Source organism: Prenolepis imparis, unplaced genomic scaffold, assembly GCF_030444845.1.
Source record: "Prenolepis imparis isolate NDT839.2.m4 unplaced genomic scaffold, iyPreImpa1.0 SCAF_7, whole genome shotgun sequence".
NCBI lineage: Eukaryota > Metazoa > Arthropoda > Insecta > Hymenoptera > Formicidae > Prenolepis > Prenolepis imparis.
The window spans coordinates 3,649,253-3,670,434 of NW_028141165.1; the positions used below are offsets into that span (position 1 = coordinate 3,649,253).

Below are 21,182 nucleotides of genomic sequence, written 5' to 3' on the forward strand. Positions count from 1 at the left end.
CATTAAATTATTTGATGAAAATTAAATTTAACACAAATCCAACCGGAAGTGCAATGGTTCGCTGTGCGATCCGATTTCATAAAATCACCAGAGTTGCCTTTCTATATTACTATGTGATTATAGTACGTTTCCGTTTTGAACCTCTTTTTCTGTGAAGTTCTCGACAGGCAACGTGGTATTTTTACTCATTTGTGGAAATAAATCAACAAAGAAAGAAGAAGAAGAAAATTTCGATATAAAATGGTAATCAATCATTAATTGTTGTTTATTGTAGTTAATTCACTTAATTTGATACATCGCGCATTTCGCGTTCTCGAAATATTCTCAGTATGGAATGGAACCAAGCGCAGCACGTATTTTGGAGAAATGTATAAATTTTACAAAAAATTAATATTCTTGTCAAATATGCGTTTACCAGTGACCACGTGGACGTTGTAATGTTTAATCATTGCAACAGTATTTTGCAGACTATCTAGCATATTTTGAGCATTTCTAGTTTAAACCTCAATTTTTATTTATTTATTCCCTAGGAAGCCTAACCAGCCATATAGATAAGAAGAAGAAGAATTTTTATTTATCTTTAAATCGACTATGCATTTGTAATTTATTGCCAAACGAAATCTCAAAAACGAATTATAATCTAACCTAACTTATATATGTAATGACTTTAATTCTGTATATATTTTCCACAGACTTGCAAACGTAGAAATGGTGGACGTGCCAAGCATGGCCGTGGTCATGTAAATCCAGTTCGCTGCACCAACTGTGCTCGCTGTGTCCCCAAGGACAAAGCAATTAAAAAATTTGTTATAAGAAACATTGTCGAGGCGGCTGCTGTTAGAGACATAACGGAGGCCAGCTTTTATCAGTCTTATCAGCTGCCCAAGTTGTATGCCAAGCTTCACTATTGTGTTTCCTGCGCCATTCACTCCAAAGTAGTGCGCAACAGGTCAAAGGCTGATCGTCGTATCAGAACACCTCCTGTCCGCAACTTCCCCAGAGTAACTAAAACTTTAAATAATTATTAATATATTAATACAAATAAATTTGATATTTTATTAACAATTAGGAATAAGAAATAAGAATATTGATTGAAATAATTATTTCTTTATAAAAATTTTTAAATGTTTTGTTTATATATATATACATACATATATATATATATAACAAAATAATTTAATGTGAAGAATATACAAGATGTATATATATGTGATACTTTTGTTTTTAGGATTTGCGTCAAGGCCAGCAGAACAGGAAATAATTTTATTATGTAAAATTAAAATTACAATAAAAATTCATAAAACTATTATTTAAGACTTTATTTCATATAATATAAATTACAGAGCATGATATTGCTTTTATTATTTAAAGAAAAAGAGATAATTACATACATTATTTTATCAGGAATTAATATAGCATCTATTATATGGAAAAACAATGGTCGAATTCTTCAGAACATGAAAATTTTATGTATAGATTTATTATATGTGCATAGAGATAATCTAAAATGGAACTGGCTAATATCTTTCTAATTGTAAGTTTTGAAGCACAATTTTAAATTGGAGCTCTGCTAATGAATTAATTGAATTTCATAAAACGTGCATTTGACTTTAGCAAGAACAAACTTCTAATTATGTAAAATTAATGTACAAGTAATTCTCGAATATACATATATATATATGTATATGTATATTTAGATATGCAACAATGGAAAAAAATTATTTGTTTGCTTCTTCCATTGCCTTTTTCAGCGTTTTCTCAAATATTTTTTTCGAATCGCAGAATCCTTGCTTTGTTTTGCCGAATGAATTCGGCCCAGCTGATGTCGGTGTCTCGCGACCGATATTTCGCATCCTCATCCTCGCTTCCGCCGGCATCTCCTCTGGTTCATCATCTTCATCCGTATTAAACACCGCGGCCACTGTCGGTTTCTGTACTGTCGTTGCTTTTGGAGTTGGTTTCTAATTGAGAAGAAAGAAAATTTTGTGCTAAATAAAACAATGAAATTTTAAGAAAGAAAAGATATATAAAAGATATGATATTTATACATATATGTATAGAGTATCAACCTGTATAAATGTTTCACTTACGGAAGCAGAACCCAATTTAATCTGAATTCCTTTCTTCTGTTCGTTGCCAGCCTTTTTCCCGAAGCCAAATGCCAACTTTTGTTTCTTGGAGTCGGATTGATTGCTGTCATCTGAGTCGCAGTGCTCCTCGGATCTGAGCGGCGAACGGTCCCTATCCCTATCATCCCCTCTCCTGTCCTCGGCTCTGTAGACACTTGACCCTGACAACGTCAAACACTGGCAAAGTTCAGATCAAGTTAAACAAAGTTGACTTTTTAACCGGAAATCTTTATGCGAATTATGTTTAGTACAATATTCATCTCCTATATAAATTCAATAGAAAAATTAGTTTTACAATCTTAACATCGTTTCTGTAAAGTAATAATTATTATTCATAGAAGATGTTAAAAAATGATTAAGTTACAGTATTACGACATAGTTTTTTTAATATAAATGTATAAATTAGAAATTAAGTATTTGAATTTATCATTCAAGGAAAAGCAATAATGATTGCATTTTTTAATGCAAAATACAGCCCTCATAAGGGAACATTATTGATTGTTGATGCATTGTCAGAAGATAATATATATTCCGAGTACAATTATAACGTTGCTGATCTTTCTTGAAAAAATTAAATTAAAGATTATTTTTCAATTATGCAATTAATATTTCATACAGGATTGTATGTTAATCCAACAATTGTATCGCTAAATAATTGGCCTAAATAGCTTCATCAAGATATTCGCGTTGTAACGAGCGTTATTTAGATCGGGTGTAACGCGTAATAGATAAAATGAACAAAACCTTTTCTATAATCGTCCCCGGGATTCTTCCTGGACATCCTGTCGATATTCTCTGGACGCAGCTCGAAAGAAACTTTTCCTCAATTCCTCACCAACACTATATATCGGAGTACGCGAAATAACCTCTAAAAATCGTTACTGTCCTTCCATTATCCCGTCTGTCATTGCTGCCAACTTATGACGTTTGTTAAGCTTTCTCGAGAAAGCTGTACGCTCATTGGATATCGCGCGTCGCGTGTCGCGAAATCGCGCTGGCTGCAGAAGCCATTACGCGCGGTGAGAAGGCGACGTGATAGCCAATCAGATTTCTGCCGCGCGTCAAAGTTGGATTCGATCCAACTTTTATTGGCTATCGCGTCGCCTTCTCACCGCGCGTACGCGTCCTGTGTGCAGTAGCCCATAGACGTTGTACAAAGATAGACTCACCATGTTAGGTATTTTTCTGTCAGCCAATCAGAATGTGTCACCTTTATTGTCATTTAAATACATCGGCCTGTAGAAATATATAACCTTGTTTTCCGTCAAATATATAATTAAAAAATGATCTAATGTTATACGGCAAAATTGTTTACTTTTTTTAAGTGTTGAAGTGATAAATTAATACGGACGATTGCTATTTTCTAGCAAGTAAGTTTAATCGATTAATGTAAACATTAACATGGACTACATTTTTGTTCTATTTTTCATAAATAAATGTGCATAGTGCATATATTTCACAATGAGCAATTAAAAATTCTTAGTGTAAAGTTTTCCATTAATATTAAAGAATTAACTTAAACTATGTTTAAAATTTTGCATTGTTGAAATTAGGTTAGTAAATCTTTGTTAATTGAGTTTTTACTCTTCTATAAAGAGATGAAGATTTCTCTCTTACACATACTTGTATTATTTTTGGTTATTAAAAATATGAAATTGAAAGATCTGTACAATTGTGTTAATACATTTTTTTTCTTTACAGCAAAAATGAACGTTGGCTTAATTCTTAGATCAGCGCATCAAGCAATGGAGTCCATTGTTCCAAAAATTTTAACAATTGGAACTGTTCAAAATGTATTGGCTCATAGAATTCATTACATATGTGACAGGCAGAAGTTGAATTATTCACCAAACAGTGGCTTCAATCGCAACACACCCTCTCTTCTGCAACCAGGATTACCTATATATAATTCGGTATGTGGTTTAAAAGCAAAAGGTCGCTTGCAACTTCGTTGCAAAGACTGTTATTTTGTATGTAGAGAAGAGAGATGGTATGTGATGTGTAAAACACATCCGAGGCATAAACAAGTACAGATTAAAAAAAGGACCTATAAAACATGGATTCTAACATCGGCTTCGCAAAGCCCATATAGAGGCTGGTAGTGATAGATATTATATAGATTGAAATAAAATAACAGTCTTGAAATTTTGAAATAAAATATCAATGTACAGAACAAATAAAATATTAATATTCCCAAATATATAATGTATGAATTGTTAATGTGTTTGCCTAAAGCAAACATTGTAATATTACCCATTCTAATTTTTTTTCTCTCTACTTTTGGATATGAAATTAATTTGTATAATAAAATTATTTTTATCAATATTTCTATCACTATAATTTCATAATTTTCGAAATAATATAAAATAATGATATATTTATAATAGAGTTATTTTGTTACCATTATTTAATGATAGGACTATGATAAAAAGAAAATTATAATATGATATTTGTATCAAATCTTTACAATTAATATATTTGCACCTTATTTGAACACAAAAAGATTTTCTTAACTTTAATTTTTAAATGTGCAGCGCACACATGATTGAGAGAGAGCACCCATATTCGATAGTCTTAAGTTACATATAACGCGAAAAATTTACAGCACACACATTAACTTTTTTCAGAAAATATTACGGCCATAAACACAGTCAATTAGCAAAGGTAATGAACCATAAAAAGTACATATAAGAAATATAAATTGATATTAATAAAAACAATACGATCAAAAATATAACAATAAATCATAGAGAGAAAGTATATTAAAACGTGGAAATTACTACAATTATTGATTATTCCAAAAATATTTTTTATTCAGCAATTCTAATTATACTAGCAAATAAATTCTATATAAAAATAATAAAAATCAAATATCACGATTATAACAATAATTAGAAATGTATAATAATCAAATTCAAAAATAAGTTTCAAATAACTAATAGAATACATCAACAAATCAAAAATATTTATATAAATATACAAATATACATATATAAATATTGTTTAAAAATTTTCAATATTATATAATATTATATAAATATTATATAATACGTAAAAAATTAATATATTATATGTAATACTAATATTAAAAGTAATATTACATTAAAACTAATATTTTACATATAATATTATATATTACAACATGTAAAGATTGATATTAAAAATACACAAATAATAAAGTATTAAATTTGATATTTAAAATTTATTTAAAATTTACTTAACATTTACATTATTTAACTTTTATAATATTTGTCAACAATGATATTTATGAAATAAAAATATAATATAATCTTTATTTTAATTATTAAATTAAATACATTAAAATTAATATTTTTAAAACCCTTACACATTATTATATTATATTCTTATATATTTTAATATTATTATTTATAATATTATAAAATATTAAAAATAATAATATATAATAACAACAAAAAGTGAAAGCAAATTATATTAATAATGAGTAAATAAAAAATATGCAAATAGTAGATAAATAAAAGTAGAAGCATTCACAATGCAGATAAGTACATATAAACGTTGTCTTATTAATTAAATTCTGTTAATTTAATTTAAAAGATTATTTAATTTTTGAAGATAGTGTATCTGCTTATTGATTTGAGAGTTACGCATTATAATCTTGTGTTGAATATACGAGTTTAGTTTTGATTCTACATTCTCGGTCACAAATGTACTCACCTAGAACAAATTATTCGATATTTATTGATAAGAAATAATAAATTCAAAGTCAATGAAGCTATAATAAATTAATATAAATAAATTAATATATAAATTATTTTGATTTATATAATTTACCTTGTTAAGATGTTCTTTACAATTTACATGATTAATAATATAAGTTAATGCTGCTTGTAGACTGATTTCTCTGTATAAATAAAACAGCAGAATTATAATTAATATATTTAACGAATTCACATAATTATGAATAATATTTTTTACAAAGAAAAGTGTCATTACCTCGGTCTCAAAGTTTTGTTTATTATGTACTTTAATATTTCATCCTTTGTTATATGCTTAGCAATAATAATAAAATAAAGGTTAATACGGTTATTAACATGTAATTCTAAAGCACTACGTTCTTTATTTAATGCCGAAAGAATGACGTAAATTGTTTCATGTTTTTCAGTGCAAGTTAAGGATTTTAAAATGTTACTATCACGTGTCGTTAGCCATAAACGAAACGCTTTTGTCCAAACTGCATTAGTTGTTTCCTTAATACCATTACAGTATATCCATTCCTTTTGCGACGGCAAAATTCTAATATTTAGAAACAAAATAAAAGAGGAAATATTACAAAAGTTTATAGTCTGAGAGGTATCTTGATCAAATATAATACAAAGTATTGCGCGAATTATAAAAAAAACCCCTTATATATAAAAAGTTGTAATTTTTTTTATGAGAAAAATTACTTGTGCTCTTTAAGATTTGATAGATGCTGATCCAATGCCTGCCCTGCTGTAACTATACATTCTTGAAGACCGAGAATACATGCCCATTTGATACTTTCTTGCCTTAAAGATTTCATATTATCACTGTCGTCAGACTGTTCTACGTATTTTATTTCCGTAAGAAGATCATCTAGTATATGCATTATTTTTCTCTAAAATCGTAAAATAATATGATATTTATGTTTATATTTATAGTTTTGTTGTTGCTTATCAAAAAAGGCACGATATATGTATATGCGTGTGATATATGCACGATTTTAACACAAAATCGTTGATATAAAATTCATGTTTTGTATGTAACAACTTATGTAATACTTTTTATTGATGAAGAAATCCGTCGTTATTTACCTTGATTAGCATGGTTCTTGTTTCTGGAAGCGAGAAGGTACTCGACATATGTTCAATAGCTTTGATCATAGGATACCATGCTATATATTCTTTTTCTCGCGATAAATAGTTCGCGAGTTTCCAAAACATAGTGGGACAAAGGTGTTTTGTTAGCATAAAATGAAATGCATCATCGATAATTTGAGCACGATTCAGAACATGTATGTTTGAATATTTTGGAGTATTCAGATAATCCGCAATTTTTTGCCAATTTTTATAATCATAATTGACACGATAATATCCTGTTGTAAAACGAGTGAATTTTATTTATTATATAAGATTCTTTTGATTAGATTTATTAAAATATATTTCTGAATATATAACTGCATTTTCTTTTTGTTTTATATTCAAACACAAAAGTATTAGAAATTGCGCGTATTTTCATAAAAATGATTATAACTTGTACATTATTTGTATAGTTATTCTGATAATTATATAATGCTGCTCCGAAAAATAGAGCTGCGCGGAAAATTATTTATTTTTACTACAAAAGTAATAAATTATATGTAAGAATAATTTAGATTAAATAGCAATATATAATAGCATAGAATACTTCATGCTAAAATTTTATCGAATACTGTTATGTTTATGACACATTTTATGCTTTTATAGTAAAAACTAACGCTAATAAACATACTATTGATACAAACATACTAATGCACGTTATTTAACATCGAAATGACATGATCTAACGTCAAAATTATGTGCGCTTCTATTTGGGATAGCAGTATAATGTATTTATCAATTAATAATATATTTACCAGCTTGTTTTAAATTGGCTATTATCCAACCATCTTCTTCATATGGCAAGGAAAATGTGCAATTAAAATTTTGCGATTTTATCCATTGGCCGCGAAGAAAAAAAGTTTCGTCAAAATTGAATTTAGTCTGCGTAGTAATGCTTACAGGTATCCACCAAGATTTCATGTAGGATTTTGCTAGCGATACTATCACTTGTGTAGGACTATCTTGTATTACATTTACCACAGGATAATATCGGTGTTTTATCCAAGCATCCATACTTTCTGATACATTAAATGAATATTCTTTAAATGGTGATTCATCTAATGCACTTTGCATAGCGGTCCAGAAATCGTCGAGAGTTGCCGATTGAAACATACTAAATTTATAAAAAATTAATGTTGTTGACAGTACAAACATAATAATAGAGATTATATTAGAAAATATAACATTGTTATTATAATGTATAATTTATCAGTGCATTAATTGATGACATAATTTTTATATATATGTATAATAATTTAAAATTTAATTTAACTTAATTTTTCATTTCAAGTATATAATCTATCATATTTATTATGCTTAATTCACTAATAATGTGTACATAATTATTATATTACAATTATTACTTACTGATTATTTAGATATATGTCGAAACCTGTTTGAAATACTTCCTTCGTAAGTATATGTTGCAACATGCGCATTATTGCAGGTGCTACAATAATTTACATCATAAAATATAATCAATATGTTTAAAATTCATTTCAGCGTCCAAAGTTCGTGACTGTATGTCATGATTTGACACAGAAAAATTAATTTGATAAAAGTTACTATAATTAAATCTTTTTCTTACTTTTTTATAAAACAAACTTAATGTATTAATAAATTGTAGATAAATTTATTTAAAGCTAGTCTCTATTCCTTTATGACATTCACGTTCACGAATTTATAAACTTGTGTAATTATATTTACTTATTGTTAGCCTTACCTTTAATATGACGGGAAAGAGACAGTGAATTAATTTCTGATAGATTGTTAATCTCTGATATAAGAGGCGGCATAACTGAATCGATAAAATAATTATCCAAATAGAGAGATTCATGTTGGACCTGCACCACGAATAAATCCAACATCTGGGAATTTGCGACAACCTAGAAATAAAAAAATTTTGATTTTTAATTTATAATCAAAAGTAAATACTCAATTAGAAAAGATGATCGCATTGGCAATATGCGATATTGCACGTTATTGCTGAAAAATATAATTTTGCTATTTTATACGTATTGTATAATTAAATCTAATAAGATTTATAGATTTAATTAGAAAATTAGATAAGATTAAAATTAATAAAGATAATTTTGATTAAAAGAGATTTAATCAGAAAATGGGGAATTTTTAAATTTCAATTTAATAGGAATTTATAAAAATTGAAAAAAATTTAATTAGTATATATATTTTGATACTTATTTTAATACTATATATATTAATTAGCATTTTAACTTTAATTAAAAGTACGAATTAAAAGTATTTATAGCAATTTATATAATTTTGTATACTTGATGCAATGACGTGAATTTTTTTAAGTGTGTAAGCAAATTACTGCTAAAAGATATTAAAAGATATTAAAAACAACCTTATCGATGGCATCTATTGCAAATATTGTAGCAACACCATCATTCAGCCAGAGATCAGACCACCAAGATGGACTGACCAGATTACAAAACCATTGGTATGCCATATTACGTGCTACTAAATACGCTATTTTTATTTTTTGAGCAACAGGATCTGTTTCTTTATTATATATGAAATCTGTTTCTCTAAAAATTATTTATAGTTAATAATATATAATTATATAAATATGCATAAAATTCTTATTAAAGGCATGCAATATAATATTTTTATACTAATTATATATATACCTATATATTAGTTCGAAAATATTAAATCAAACAAGTATATATAAATGTACTCTTTTCTTCGATAAATAAAAACAACAGATTTGATAATTTTGATTTTAAATAAACAAGATTCTTTAATAAACAAGAAATGCAAATTAAAAAATTTTAAAAATATATTATACTCGTAAAAGATCAAAATGAAGATCTGATATATTATAAATACTAAAACAATCTTGTCATTATCTTTATTAGCTATTTAAAAAATGATATGTAGACAAATTTATGTGTATATATATAAATTTCTATACCTTTATTATTGTATTTTATATAACTAAATTAAATTGCATTTCCTATTTATAAAAAATTTCTTGTTAAATCAAACAACATGATACATTTATATTGTATTATATAAATAATGTGATATGTACATATAAATGTACGTTGTGTTCTATAAATCGATCCATTAAAATATTATGCACATCATTGTGCTGTTGAAATAGTTATAACGTAGTTATAAAAATATTTTTGAGAGATTTCCTTAATATTTTACATGTTAATAAAATAATTTTATCTTGAATAAATTTATTCTTGTTAGTTGCATAAATATATTACCTATAAAAAACGAGCCTCCAATTATTCTCTATGTCACTGTATTGATAACCCGGGATTACAATATGCTTTACTCTTGGTTCGTATATCAAGCTCTTCATATCAATGTTATCGTAAAAATATTCTCTAACATTCCGAGCAACGTCTCGTGCGAATTGTATATACTGTTCCGAAAGTTTTCTACACCATACATTGGCAACTTTCTTTTCATACGGTCTGCCATGGTAATCGGAAAGCATAACTGCAACGAGATAAGTGGGCATTTTATGAGTCCTATGGAAGATTGACCATATCATGTCATTTTTATCTGGATACTGTTTTTTTAGTGGCATATTCGACTCAGCTGTATGATTTTTATGATGACGTATTGAAATGCAAAAGCTAGCCGTAAATTTCGGCTCGTCCCAACATGGAAATAATCGTCGAGCCCCAATTGTCTTGAAATGTGAGACAAACAACCACCTAACACATTTAATAATGCTTTAGATAGCGATTAGCGATACGTTTTCAATTATTGCTTTCATACAAAAGTATTACTTAGAAGCTGCGATATAAATTGTGATTTATGAACAGTGTTCAAATTATTTTAATTCCGTTTCAGCTTATTCAGAGTGAAAAAAATATATTTCGTTTATTCTAATATTATTAAACTTTACAGAAAATATATAGGATATATGACTAATAAATGTATTTATTTCAATAGGTACATATTCCATTCCTTTAAGAATAATATGACATTCAATCTGTTTATATATTGTTCGACTTCGCTGTACGTGTGAATTTTGTTTGTGTTGAAACGGAATTTTTCAAATCAAGTTCTATTCCGAAGAGAAAATTTTTATCTTAATTTAAAATGATTTTATTTCGTCCAATAAAACTGCAACAATAGCGTATTTTTCATACGCTGAATTTATTATTTAAAATTGAATATGAAAACGAAATAAATTAATTCCGACCGATTCGAATTCTTGCTTATGTAATATGCTTATGTAATATGTACGTTCTGTAATGTTTATAATATTACTCTGGAATATGAAAATTAAACGCAATTGTTTAATATCTATAATATTTACAGCTGAAACATCTGACCTAACTAATTTAAGTCTAATAAGATTTAAAGTACATTTCGAAAGAAATACAATCAAAATTTTTTCTTCGTTAAGAAAATGAGAGAGTGATATTATTGTCAATAATTTTCAAAAAATTGTAATGATCGATGTTTATAGTATTGTATAAAAATGCTATTTTTAATATTTTAATATTCACTCACCCATTTTTTTCTCCTTCTTTGTTTATATAAGACGTTTTGTAGAAAATATCATTATAAAAATAATTATCGAATTCTATGCCCAAAGTATAATTTCCTATTGATAATGTAGATTCAAAATAAAGAGTCACAATTTCCGTTTTATTGCAATATTCATATTTCAATGGTTCATAAGCGCTTATTAGATTATTATTTTCTTTCATCAGCATGAATTTATGTATTTTTACGTAGGGATGCGCATGCAAACTTATGTTTTGCGTTGGCTGAAGGATTTGTATTTCGATATCAATCTTGCTGGAGAAAGAAAATAAGTATCCATAGTCCTTTTCGTTAAGTATTTCTAATCCTATGTAATAATACTTCGGTATTACATGGTTCGGTAAACGATAATTAAGTTCAATGCTGCAATAATTTTTTTCGTTGACAGTATAAGCATCGATGAATAATAAGCCGCTGTTCAATAACAGTGCTAAGAATAACATGCTAGTATTTATTTCAGGTACCTACAAATAAAACATTTCTTTTGTTAGAAAAAAATATAAATACAAATCGTAGAGCAGAATATATCGCGGAACTTTCTTTATCGTGATTTTTATATAAGAAATAGAAGAAATAAAGCGCAAGAAAAATTATAACAATTCTTTTATCGAAAGGATATAAGATCTACTTAAGAGAAAAATTTGATAATTTATTATACATGATACAATATATTAACGTTGCTAATTTAATCTGATTATGTATTTAATTATAATGGCACTCGACGGTATCATTTATTTTCGAGAATAATATCAAATAATCAAATGCTGATCTAGCGATAAAATTTTACTGGATTCCTGTAATTATTTTACTCCTGTAATTATGCTATTAGAGAGAAATCATTATAATATTAATAGAATACATTAATATGTTGTAGAATTACATGCTAATTATTTGCATTATGACTTTCTAATCTCTCTATATTTGCTCCTTGCACGAGTACTTAAAATAAAATAAGATGAAATGAAATAAAATGTAGAATCATTTTTTTTACTCTAACATAAATATTATTTTACTACTATGATGAGAGAGAGAGAGAGAGAGAGAGAGAGAGAGAGAGAGAGAGAGAGTGTGTGTGTGTGTGTATGTGTGTATGTGTGTATTTATAAAATAAAATTATTCTATTTTATTTACATAAAACTGATGTCTTATATGAAAACGAAAAATATTTGCGGTCAATTGCATTTATTGCTACTTCAAATGAATAAAATTCATGATTAATTTATATTTTGCACATTAGAAGCAACAACAAGTTATATTAGATAAATACATTCTTTTTTGAATATGTAAAAGCGTAAAAAATATAATTTAAACACTGGTAGCTCAAGATATAAAAACTATATAACAATAAAAAATAAAAATATAAGAAATATAGTAGCAATAGTACAAGCGACAGGAATATAATTTCTCATAAAAGAAATTAACAAAATGAGAATAAATAAGAATTATTTTAATAATTTTTAAGAACGTTAAATTTTTTGAATGTATCTGTGTGTAATTGAAATTACGTGCCGATTAAAATACATTTCTCTTTGTAACAATTACAATTACAGTTGACACATTTGTATTATCACGAACTATTAAATCAAAAATATGTCTATATAATTGCTATCTTACCTTTCTCAGAGAACACCGAAAACTGACGACGCTATCGTTGCTTCAGTCATAATAAATCTGTAATCCCCACAATTCTATGTCAACAACTTCGACAAGGTCTTATGATGTTTTGCTGGCGAATCAAAGAAAAACAAATAAATCCCGTTAAATTTAAAACACTTTTTCATAAAAGGCACATATTGTATATGTAATTATATGTAATTACATCCTCTAAATGTTCTATAGCATCTTATGAATATGTGTTCTATTAGGGTATAAACATATTGAAAATAATATTTATCAAATATATTTATTTAAAATTTATTTAAAATTAATATTTATTTAAAATTTAAAGTTAATATTAACATTTATATTACAATTTTTATTGTTGAAGAAAAAAAATTATAATAAATCTCAATATAAACTTTATACGAATTAGTAACATATAATTAGTAACATATAATATTAATATATAGTAATAAAAATAATATTAGAGAGATATTAAAAATAATTACAAAAAGATTAAAACAGTATTCACTAATAGATATGTAATATATAATTAAAAATAAGGGAGAATATAGAAATCTATATAACCATATAGGTAAATATATATAAGAACATTTTAGTTGTTATATCTTTGATTGATTGATCATTCACCTTTGTGAATCGTCAAATTTTAAAATATTAAAAGATAGTTTATCAGATGCTTAATTTGAGACCAACGTAGGTCTAGCTTGCGTTGAATATCTGAATTTTGTTGTTTTATATTCTCGCTCACAAATGTGCTTATCTGAAACAAATAATTTTGATATTCATCGTTAATAAGTAATTCATCATGGCGTTAAAAAAATAACATGTATTGTAATATTTTTCCGCGGCACAAATTTTCATATATTTTTTATAATTTTAATACAAGTAAGATAAAGATACTTAATATATGATATATGTATAGATATAATTCAGTTTAATTAACGAAAGCTAATAAATAAATATAAGTTACCGAATTTTATATAATTTACCTTCTCAAGTTGTTTCTTAGAATACACATGATTAATGATATGAGTTAATGCTGCAATCGTACTAATTTCTCTGCATAAATAAAATAGCAGTTTTATAATTAATACATATGACAACTTTTGTGATTACAAACAGCAATTAGATTATATTAAAAAAATATACCATTACCTAGGTTTTAATTCTTCAAAATTGATTAATATGTGTTCAAGTGTTTGATTGTCCTTTGCATGCCTTGCAATAATAGAAAAAAAGATATTAATACGTTCAATGGTTTGAAATGTTGTATTTTCAGTGTCATGTTCTTTCATTGTTTGCGATAAATATTGAACGATTATATCAAAATTTTTAGCACAAGTCAAATATTCGAGAATTTTAGTATCAGCATTCTTCTTCCATAAATTTAGCACTGCTGACCAAGTCGTAATGTTCGCTGTCATCATACCCTTACAATATGTCCACTCTCTCCACCATGGGTAAAGTCTAATATATAATCTAAGATATATAGAAAAAAAATAAAAATTTCCTTTACAATTACATAAGAGTTCATAGTGTTCTCTCTTAATAAAAAATAACTTATAAGATATAATTATGCAATATACAAGAAAAATGAGTGATTGATAAAATGAATCATAATTTTATACGAAAAAAATTACATAGGTGCTTTATAATCATATACGAGATGTATTTTCAATTCACGATTGGCTGTATTTAGGCACTCCGGAAGCTCGAGCGTACATGCCCATCTTGCGGCTTCTTGTATTAAATATTTAGTAGTGTCATTAATGTTTGCAGAAATGTCGTAGTATCCTATTGTAGTAAGAAGTTCACTTAATATACTGGTGAAGTATACCTACAAAATTAATAAATAGTATTTTGAATTTTATAGTATTTGTTATTTATAAAGAAAATAATTGTTCTATCTTTATTAATTTAATTTTAATTTAAATACGAGATTATAAAAAACTAAAATTTAATTTTTTTAACTACATATATTACATTTTCTTGCAAGTTACCTAACAATCATTAATACGAAAGTTATGCTTTATATGATTATATATTTTATACATAACATTTTTTTTTTTTATATTAATGAGAGATTCGTTTTATTATTTACCTTAATTTCTGTAACTTTTCTTAGTGGAAGTGGAAAGATACTCGACATAAATTCAAAAATTTTGATCATAGGATACCATGCTATATAATCTTTTTCTCGCTTTAGATAGCTCGTGAGATCCCAGAATATAGAGGAATCAAGCTTGCCTGTTATTGTTAGATGAAATGCGTCATCGATGATTTGAGCACGATTGAGGACATGTATGTTCGAATATTCATCAGAATTCAGATACTTCGCGATTTTTTGCCAATTTTTAGTATCATAATTTACGCGATAATATCCTGTCATAAAATAAATAAATTTTACTGATTACATGAGGTCCTTCTTTTGATTTGTTAAAAAATATTTCAAGATATAAAAAACTGTATAATCTTTTGTTCATATTTAAGGAATGCAAAAAATTTAATATATTATGCACATTATAAAAATAATTGTGTGACCTGCGAATTATTAATTTTATTTAGGTAATTAAGTAAAATTATTTTATTTAGGTAATTAAATATTTGAAAGAATAAAGCTACGTAGAAAATTTTATATAAAATTAAATTAATTTTTGCTACATAAATAATATGCTAATAAATAATATGATCAAATTACATGCAAAAAATCAATTGCAGATAACAAATATAGAGTATAAAACACTTCTATATATTTTTAAAATTGACAATGAGTATTATTATGAAATGTGTGATATATTTATATTTTTATAAAATATATACATATAATATGATATTTTACACACACACACACACACACACACACACACACACACACATTTATATATATGCATTTTATATAATATGAATGAAAATGTAAATTGATGAGTAAAATTTTGATTATATAAAATAGGTATAATAATGTCATATAATTATATCGATTAATATTTACCCATTTGTTGTAAATTGACTATTATCCAATCTTGTGTTTTATATGGAGAGGTAATTTCGAAATATGGATAAAGTTGAGGTGTAAGTATTAACCAATGACTAGTATATTCATTATAAATATTGAAAAAATTGAGTTCAGTTTCAGTAGTAATGGTCACGAATATAAACCAATTATCTTTATCCGAGATATTATTTTCCACCGATACTATCACATGTGCCGCATTATGATAATCTCGTTTTACATTCAGTATAGGATAATGCATTCGCTTTGTCCAGGCATCCATTATTTGCGATATGTTAATTTGTGGTATGTTAACAGGTGATTTGCTAACATGCGGCGAATCAGGTAGTTCAATTTGTATAGCGGTCCACAAATCATCGAGAGTGGCTGATTTAAGAGCACTAAATTTATAAAATTTTACATTGTTGACAATAAAAAATGAATTGCGTCAGAGAAGATATAATTATTACATATATGTTATCTTCTTTTATTATTACAATAATGCATAATTATATTATATTATAATTAATACTCACTGCTTATTAACATATCTCTGGAGACCCCTCCGAAATGCATCATCATAAAACATATGCATCATGCGCAATATTATAGGTGCTATAATTTACATTAAAAAATATGATAAAATATGTTTAAAATAAATTTATTTCAGTCCAAAGTTTGTGAACATAACTAATTTGATAAAAAAAAATTAATTTGATAAAAGCTGTACAATTATATCTTTTTCTTACTTCTTTATAAATCAAGCTTAACGTATCAATAAACTGGATAGATAAGATAGATAAGATTATTTAAGATTAGCCTTCTACTTTTTATAACACTCGCGTTTATGAATTTATAAACTTGTACAATTATATTTAGTTCATCTTACCTTTAATGTAACGGGAAAAAGACCATGAATCAATTTCAGAAGGATCATTTATCTCAGATATAAGCGGCTTCATAAATAAATTAGTATCCAAACGGAGAGATTCATGTTGTATTTGAACTACAAACAAATCCATTATTCGAAGGCTTGGCAAAATCTGGGAATAAAAGTTTTGATGTAATTAAGTGAATACTCAATATAAATAGATGCTAACATTAAATATGCATCAGTGCTTCTGTTTGTGATGACTACTGAAAATAGTTGTATGCTATTTCGCACATATATTATTAAATTTAGAGAGATATTGCAAAAGTTTATTCAAAATTATTAAAATTATTCTTAAAAGTAACTGTTATTTTTTAATTATTTTAAATTTCTAATGAATCTTTTATATTATAATTTTTAAGAATTGAAAAGAAATAGAGCATTTTGATCAAGAAATAAAAATATTTATACACATTTAATAAGAATTTTTTATATTTTAATGACATCAATGTGCATTTATACTCTTTAATTGTGTAAATAAACTAATAGTAAAAAATTATATTAAGAAACCTTGTCAACGGCATCCGTTCCGAATAATGTTGCAATACCATTATTCAGCCAAAGGTAAGACCACAAAGATGGACTGACTATATTGCCAAACCATTGATGTACTACACCACTTGCCACTAAGCGCGCCACGTTAATTTTTTGAGCAACAGGATCTTTTTCAATTCTATACATAATATTTTCTCTCCTAAAAGTCATTTGTAAATAATTCATTTTTTATTTATCGAATGAATGAAGAAATAATCTATGATACTTCTTGCTATATTTTAGAAAATGATATATATCGAAACTGTACACACCTATATTTTTACTTATTTTATATAGATAAAGTAAATTGTGTCCTATATATTATGTTTATTTTTAAAAAAAGTTTTTTTTACAAGAATTTGACATAAGGATTTAAATCGGTATAATTTTGATGACAATATTTGATTTAATCTCTCTTTTCCCAATATGATAACATTCACTTTACATCAATCGTATCATTTATACGATGAAAAAATAGAGAATAAAAATCACAAGTTTTCGCGCGTCTTTAAAATTAAAATGACTCGTAAACTCGTATAAAAAATTTCCATTTTTGCATCATTGTAAAAATGGAAATATATTCTCAGTGTCATATGTAAATAATATGATATAAATTTACGTTTACTTCAAAATTCATTAATGTATGCATCATACATACGTTACCGTGATCTATTTAAAATCCCAACTATATAAATATATATGTACTTTTAAATTTTTTAACTTTATAAATGCTAAATAATTTAAGCATTATTATAAAAAAAATTTCTTAATGGATTAATTTCTTTTTCGAATTATATGTAATTCCTATAAAAATTGAGGTCTCAATTTCAGTATGCGCTATCAAATTATATGTATTACCTATAAAATATAATGCCCCAATTCTGTATGCTATCGTCTCGTAGATTCGGAATTACAATATGATTCATTTTTGTAATTTTCGTGATATTAACCTGCGTGGCCGACCATTCAATTCCGAAAAGCTGTGAGACATATTCAGCAATTATCTGTGCAAATTCTATTTCCTTATTTGCCAAATATAAATCCTGCTCGTACCAATTGTTGGTGATCGGATTTGTGTCAAAATAATTAGGTTTCATATGGTATCTCATGATAAGCTTCCAATAGTTCCGTTGCCATTCTATATGTGTAAATTCCATATTAAATATAGGATTGACAGGAATGAGATGATCATTAGATATCATAATTGCCACGAGATAAGTGGGCATTGCAGGAGTAACGTTGAATATCGTCAACATCATGTCACTTTCATTCATGTCACTTTCATTCAGAGGTTTCTGCATTTGTATCGGCATATTCGATAGAGCTGTGTAGTTTTTATGATGTTTTATAGAAATTTGAAAGGTAGCTCTTAATGTCGGTTTGTCCCAACATGGAAACACTCGTCGAGCATTCATTGCCTCAAAACGCGTTCCGATAAACCACCTGTCAGAATTTAAACAACCCATGCCTGATATTATAATAAATTTTCAACTATTATTCATATAAAAGTATCAAGAGTTATAGAACATACATATACATAATTTATAAATATAATTATTTGCAGAAAAATATGCAGCGTATATTTCATTACTATATCATTACTATATATCATCAATTTACAAAATTGCAAAATTTTTTATCATATTATGTTTTTTAATATTTTTTGTACTATTCAAAAAACTCTTAACTAACTCTAATATATATTTAAATTTCTCTTTAAAATATTAAAAATTCTCTTTAAAATGTTCTGCAATGCGAAAGAAATACGAAATAAAAGCAGGTTTTTTATTTTTGAAATATTAATATATTAGTTGTGTATAAATGTGTAATAATATTTAGATATTGAAAAAATTTTTGCATATCATTATATTGCTATATCCTACCACCTATTTAGGTCGATATGAATTATTGGAAATAATTTGTGAGAAGAATACTAATATATAAATATCAACACAAATAATTTTTTATACTTTACGACATTGCGCTTTCAACATTTCAACATTTACTCACGTTTTGTTTCCGCTCTTGTTTATATGCAACGTTTTAAGTAAAAAAGAGCCTGTTTCTTCGTCATTATCTATGATACTTTCAAAATTCATTTTCAATACGTAAGTTCCTTCTAATATTGTAGTGTCAAAATAAAGAATCCGAACTTGCGATGCATATCCATATGACGTCGGATGATATAACGCTTTTATTTGATAATCTGTTTCCTTTTTTATCAATACACATTGTTTTACGTATACATAAGGTTGTAATGCGTGAAACCTTATAAATTGTATTGGTTGAAGGATCTCGATTTCAATACTGATGTGGCCAAGAAATTTCAATACATTGTCATCGATAAGCGGGGTTAACTCGATGTCATAATGCTTCGGTATTATATAATTATGATCAATCAAAATCTTGGAGTCAACTACCGTACTTTGGTTAAAATTAGCTGTCACGCCGAATATTAGGCAGCTACTTAATAATAGTATTAGGAATGCCATGTCAGATTTCCAATATCTGCAAGAATATATTCTTTGTTAAGAAAATAATAAATAATAAACAAGATGCAGGAGAGCGAAAAATTATCTCTGTATATATGTTTTATGAGAAAGAAAGAAACGTGTATAAAAAAATTACAATATGTTTTATTAATTTTTACTAATTCCACATATAAATAAATTAATTTTTTTAATAGTACTTGAGCAAAGTAATTTGAATTAAAAAACAGCGTTTGTTTGAATATAGACAGAATATAGACAGCGTTTGTTTGAATATAGACAGAATCACAGAATGAATCTTATCAAAAACTTAAATATTTTTTTCGAAAATAAAACGTGTAGAGAATAGAATTTAAATAGTTTTTGAAAAACCATTCTATGTCTTGTAAAACTGATATCTAGACAAGTTAATTGGAATATGTATTATATAATTTTTTAAAAAAGTTTCGTAAGAATTTAAACGAATGTTTATCTTCTCAAGGTCTGTTTAGTTGTTATCTTTTTAAGATCTTTAGATGTCTTTTCTTAAGATGTATTTATACTAAATTATACGGAATAAACAACGAAACGCGAAATTAAAATTTAAGTCTTCTTTGATATATCGTCTTATGTACATATACATACATATACATATGAGCAAATTTAACTGATAGGGAATTGAACTAGCATTAACTAATCTTCTGTTCTATTATGACTATTACGTCATGCATATATTGTCTACAATAACGAAGATTGACATTTTTCATTGTTTATTCATTATTTTGTTTTCAATATTATATGTATTATATAAAATGTATCTACATATTATACAATAAGATATGCGGCATATATATAACATACTTTTAATACATACTATATAATATTTAATATAAAATAAATGTGATATAACTTTAAACATAAATCTCTTTTTTAGATTATGTTTCTTTTTAATTTAAAATGGATAATTATGATAGATAAATCCAACATGATATTATGTTGACATGTTTGTATATTAAATTCATATATTAATGATCTCGACTTTGAATAAAATAGGTTTAAAAAAAATATAATTGTGCTTCAGAATTATTTAAATTATATTCT

General features: G+C 26.2%; 4 protein-coding genes across 4 annotated transcripts; 1 reads left to right on the forward strand and 3 right to left on the reverse strand.

The window, feature by feature from the left end:
- Positions 1 to 117: 117 nt before the first annotated feature.
- Rps26 (ribosomal protein S26) lies at positions 118 to 1,309 on the forward strand. Its single transcript, XM_083042308.1, has 3 exons — positions 118 to 243; positions 693 to 1,001; positions 1,229 to 1,309. The coding sequence occupies exons 1-3, from the start codon at positions 241 to 243 to the stop codon at positions 1,259 to 1,261; spliced, it is 345 nt and encodes a 114-aa protein (XP_082898434.1). The 5' UTR covers positions 118 to 240; the 3' UTR covers positions 1,262 to 1,309.
- On the reverse strand, positions 1,305 to 3,042 carry LOC145938576 (PEST proteolytic signal-containing nuclear protein). The gene is made up of 3 exons (XM_083042307.1): positions 2,874 to 3,042; positions 2,091 to 2,290; positions 1,305 to 1,961 (listed from the first exon to the last, which is right to left on the reverse strand). The coding sequence occupies exons 1-3, from the start codon at positions 2,908 to 2,910 to the stop codon at positions 1,719 to 1,721; spliced, it is 480 nt and encodes a 159-aa protein (XP_082898433.1). The 5' UTR covers positions 2,911 to 3,042; the 3' UTR covers positions 1,305 to 1,718.
- A 2,510-nt stretch (positions 3,043 to 5,552) lies between these two features.
- Positions 5,553 to 13,158, reverse strand: LOC145938523 (aminopeptidase N-like). Its single transcript, XM_083042226.1, has 12 exons — positions 13,151 to 13,158; positions 11,501 to 12,000; positions 10,234 to 10,692; positions 9,357 to 9,540; positions 8,712 to 8,874; positions 8,357 to 8,438; positions 7,744 to 8,102; positions 6,944 to 7,224; positions 6,557 to 6,747; positions 6,105 to 6,404; positions 5,943 to 6,012; positions 5,553 to 5,825 (listed from the first exon to the last, which is right to left on the reverse strand). The coding sequence occupies exons 2-12, from the start codon at positions 11,977 to 11,979 to the stop codon at positions 5,694 to 5,696; spliced, it is 2,700 nt and encodes an 899-aa protein (XP_082898352.1). The 5' UTR covers positions 11,980 to 12,000; positions 13,151 to 13,158; the 3' UTR covers positions 5,553 to 5,693.
- A 600-nt stretch (positions 13,159 to 13,758) lies between these two features.
- Positions 13,759 to 20,105, reverse strand: LOC145938158 (aminopeptidase N-like). The gene is made up of 11 exons (XM_083041573.1): positions 19,624 to 20,105; positions 18,472 to 19,056; positions 17,590 to 17,773; positions 17,038 to 17,191; positions 16,685 to 16,763; positions 16,149 to 16,549; positions 15,261 to 15,541; positions 14,800 to 14,996; positions 14,315 to 14,626; positions 14,149 to 14,218; positions 13,759 to 13,919 (listed from the first exon to the last, which is right to left on the reverse strand). Exons 1-11 carry the CDS (start codon positions 20,103 to 20,105, stop codon positions 13,806 to 13,808), a joined length of 2,859 nt encoding a protein of 952 aa, XP_082897699.1. The 3' UTR covers positions 13,759 to 13,805.
- Positions 20,106 to 21,182: the final 1,077 nt, after the last annotated feature.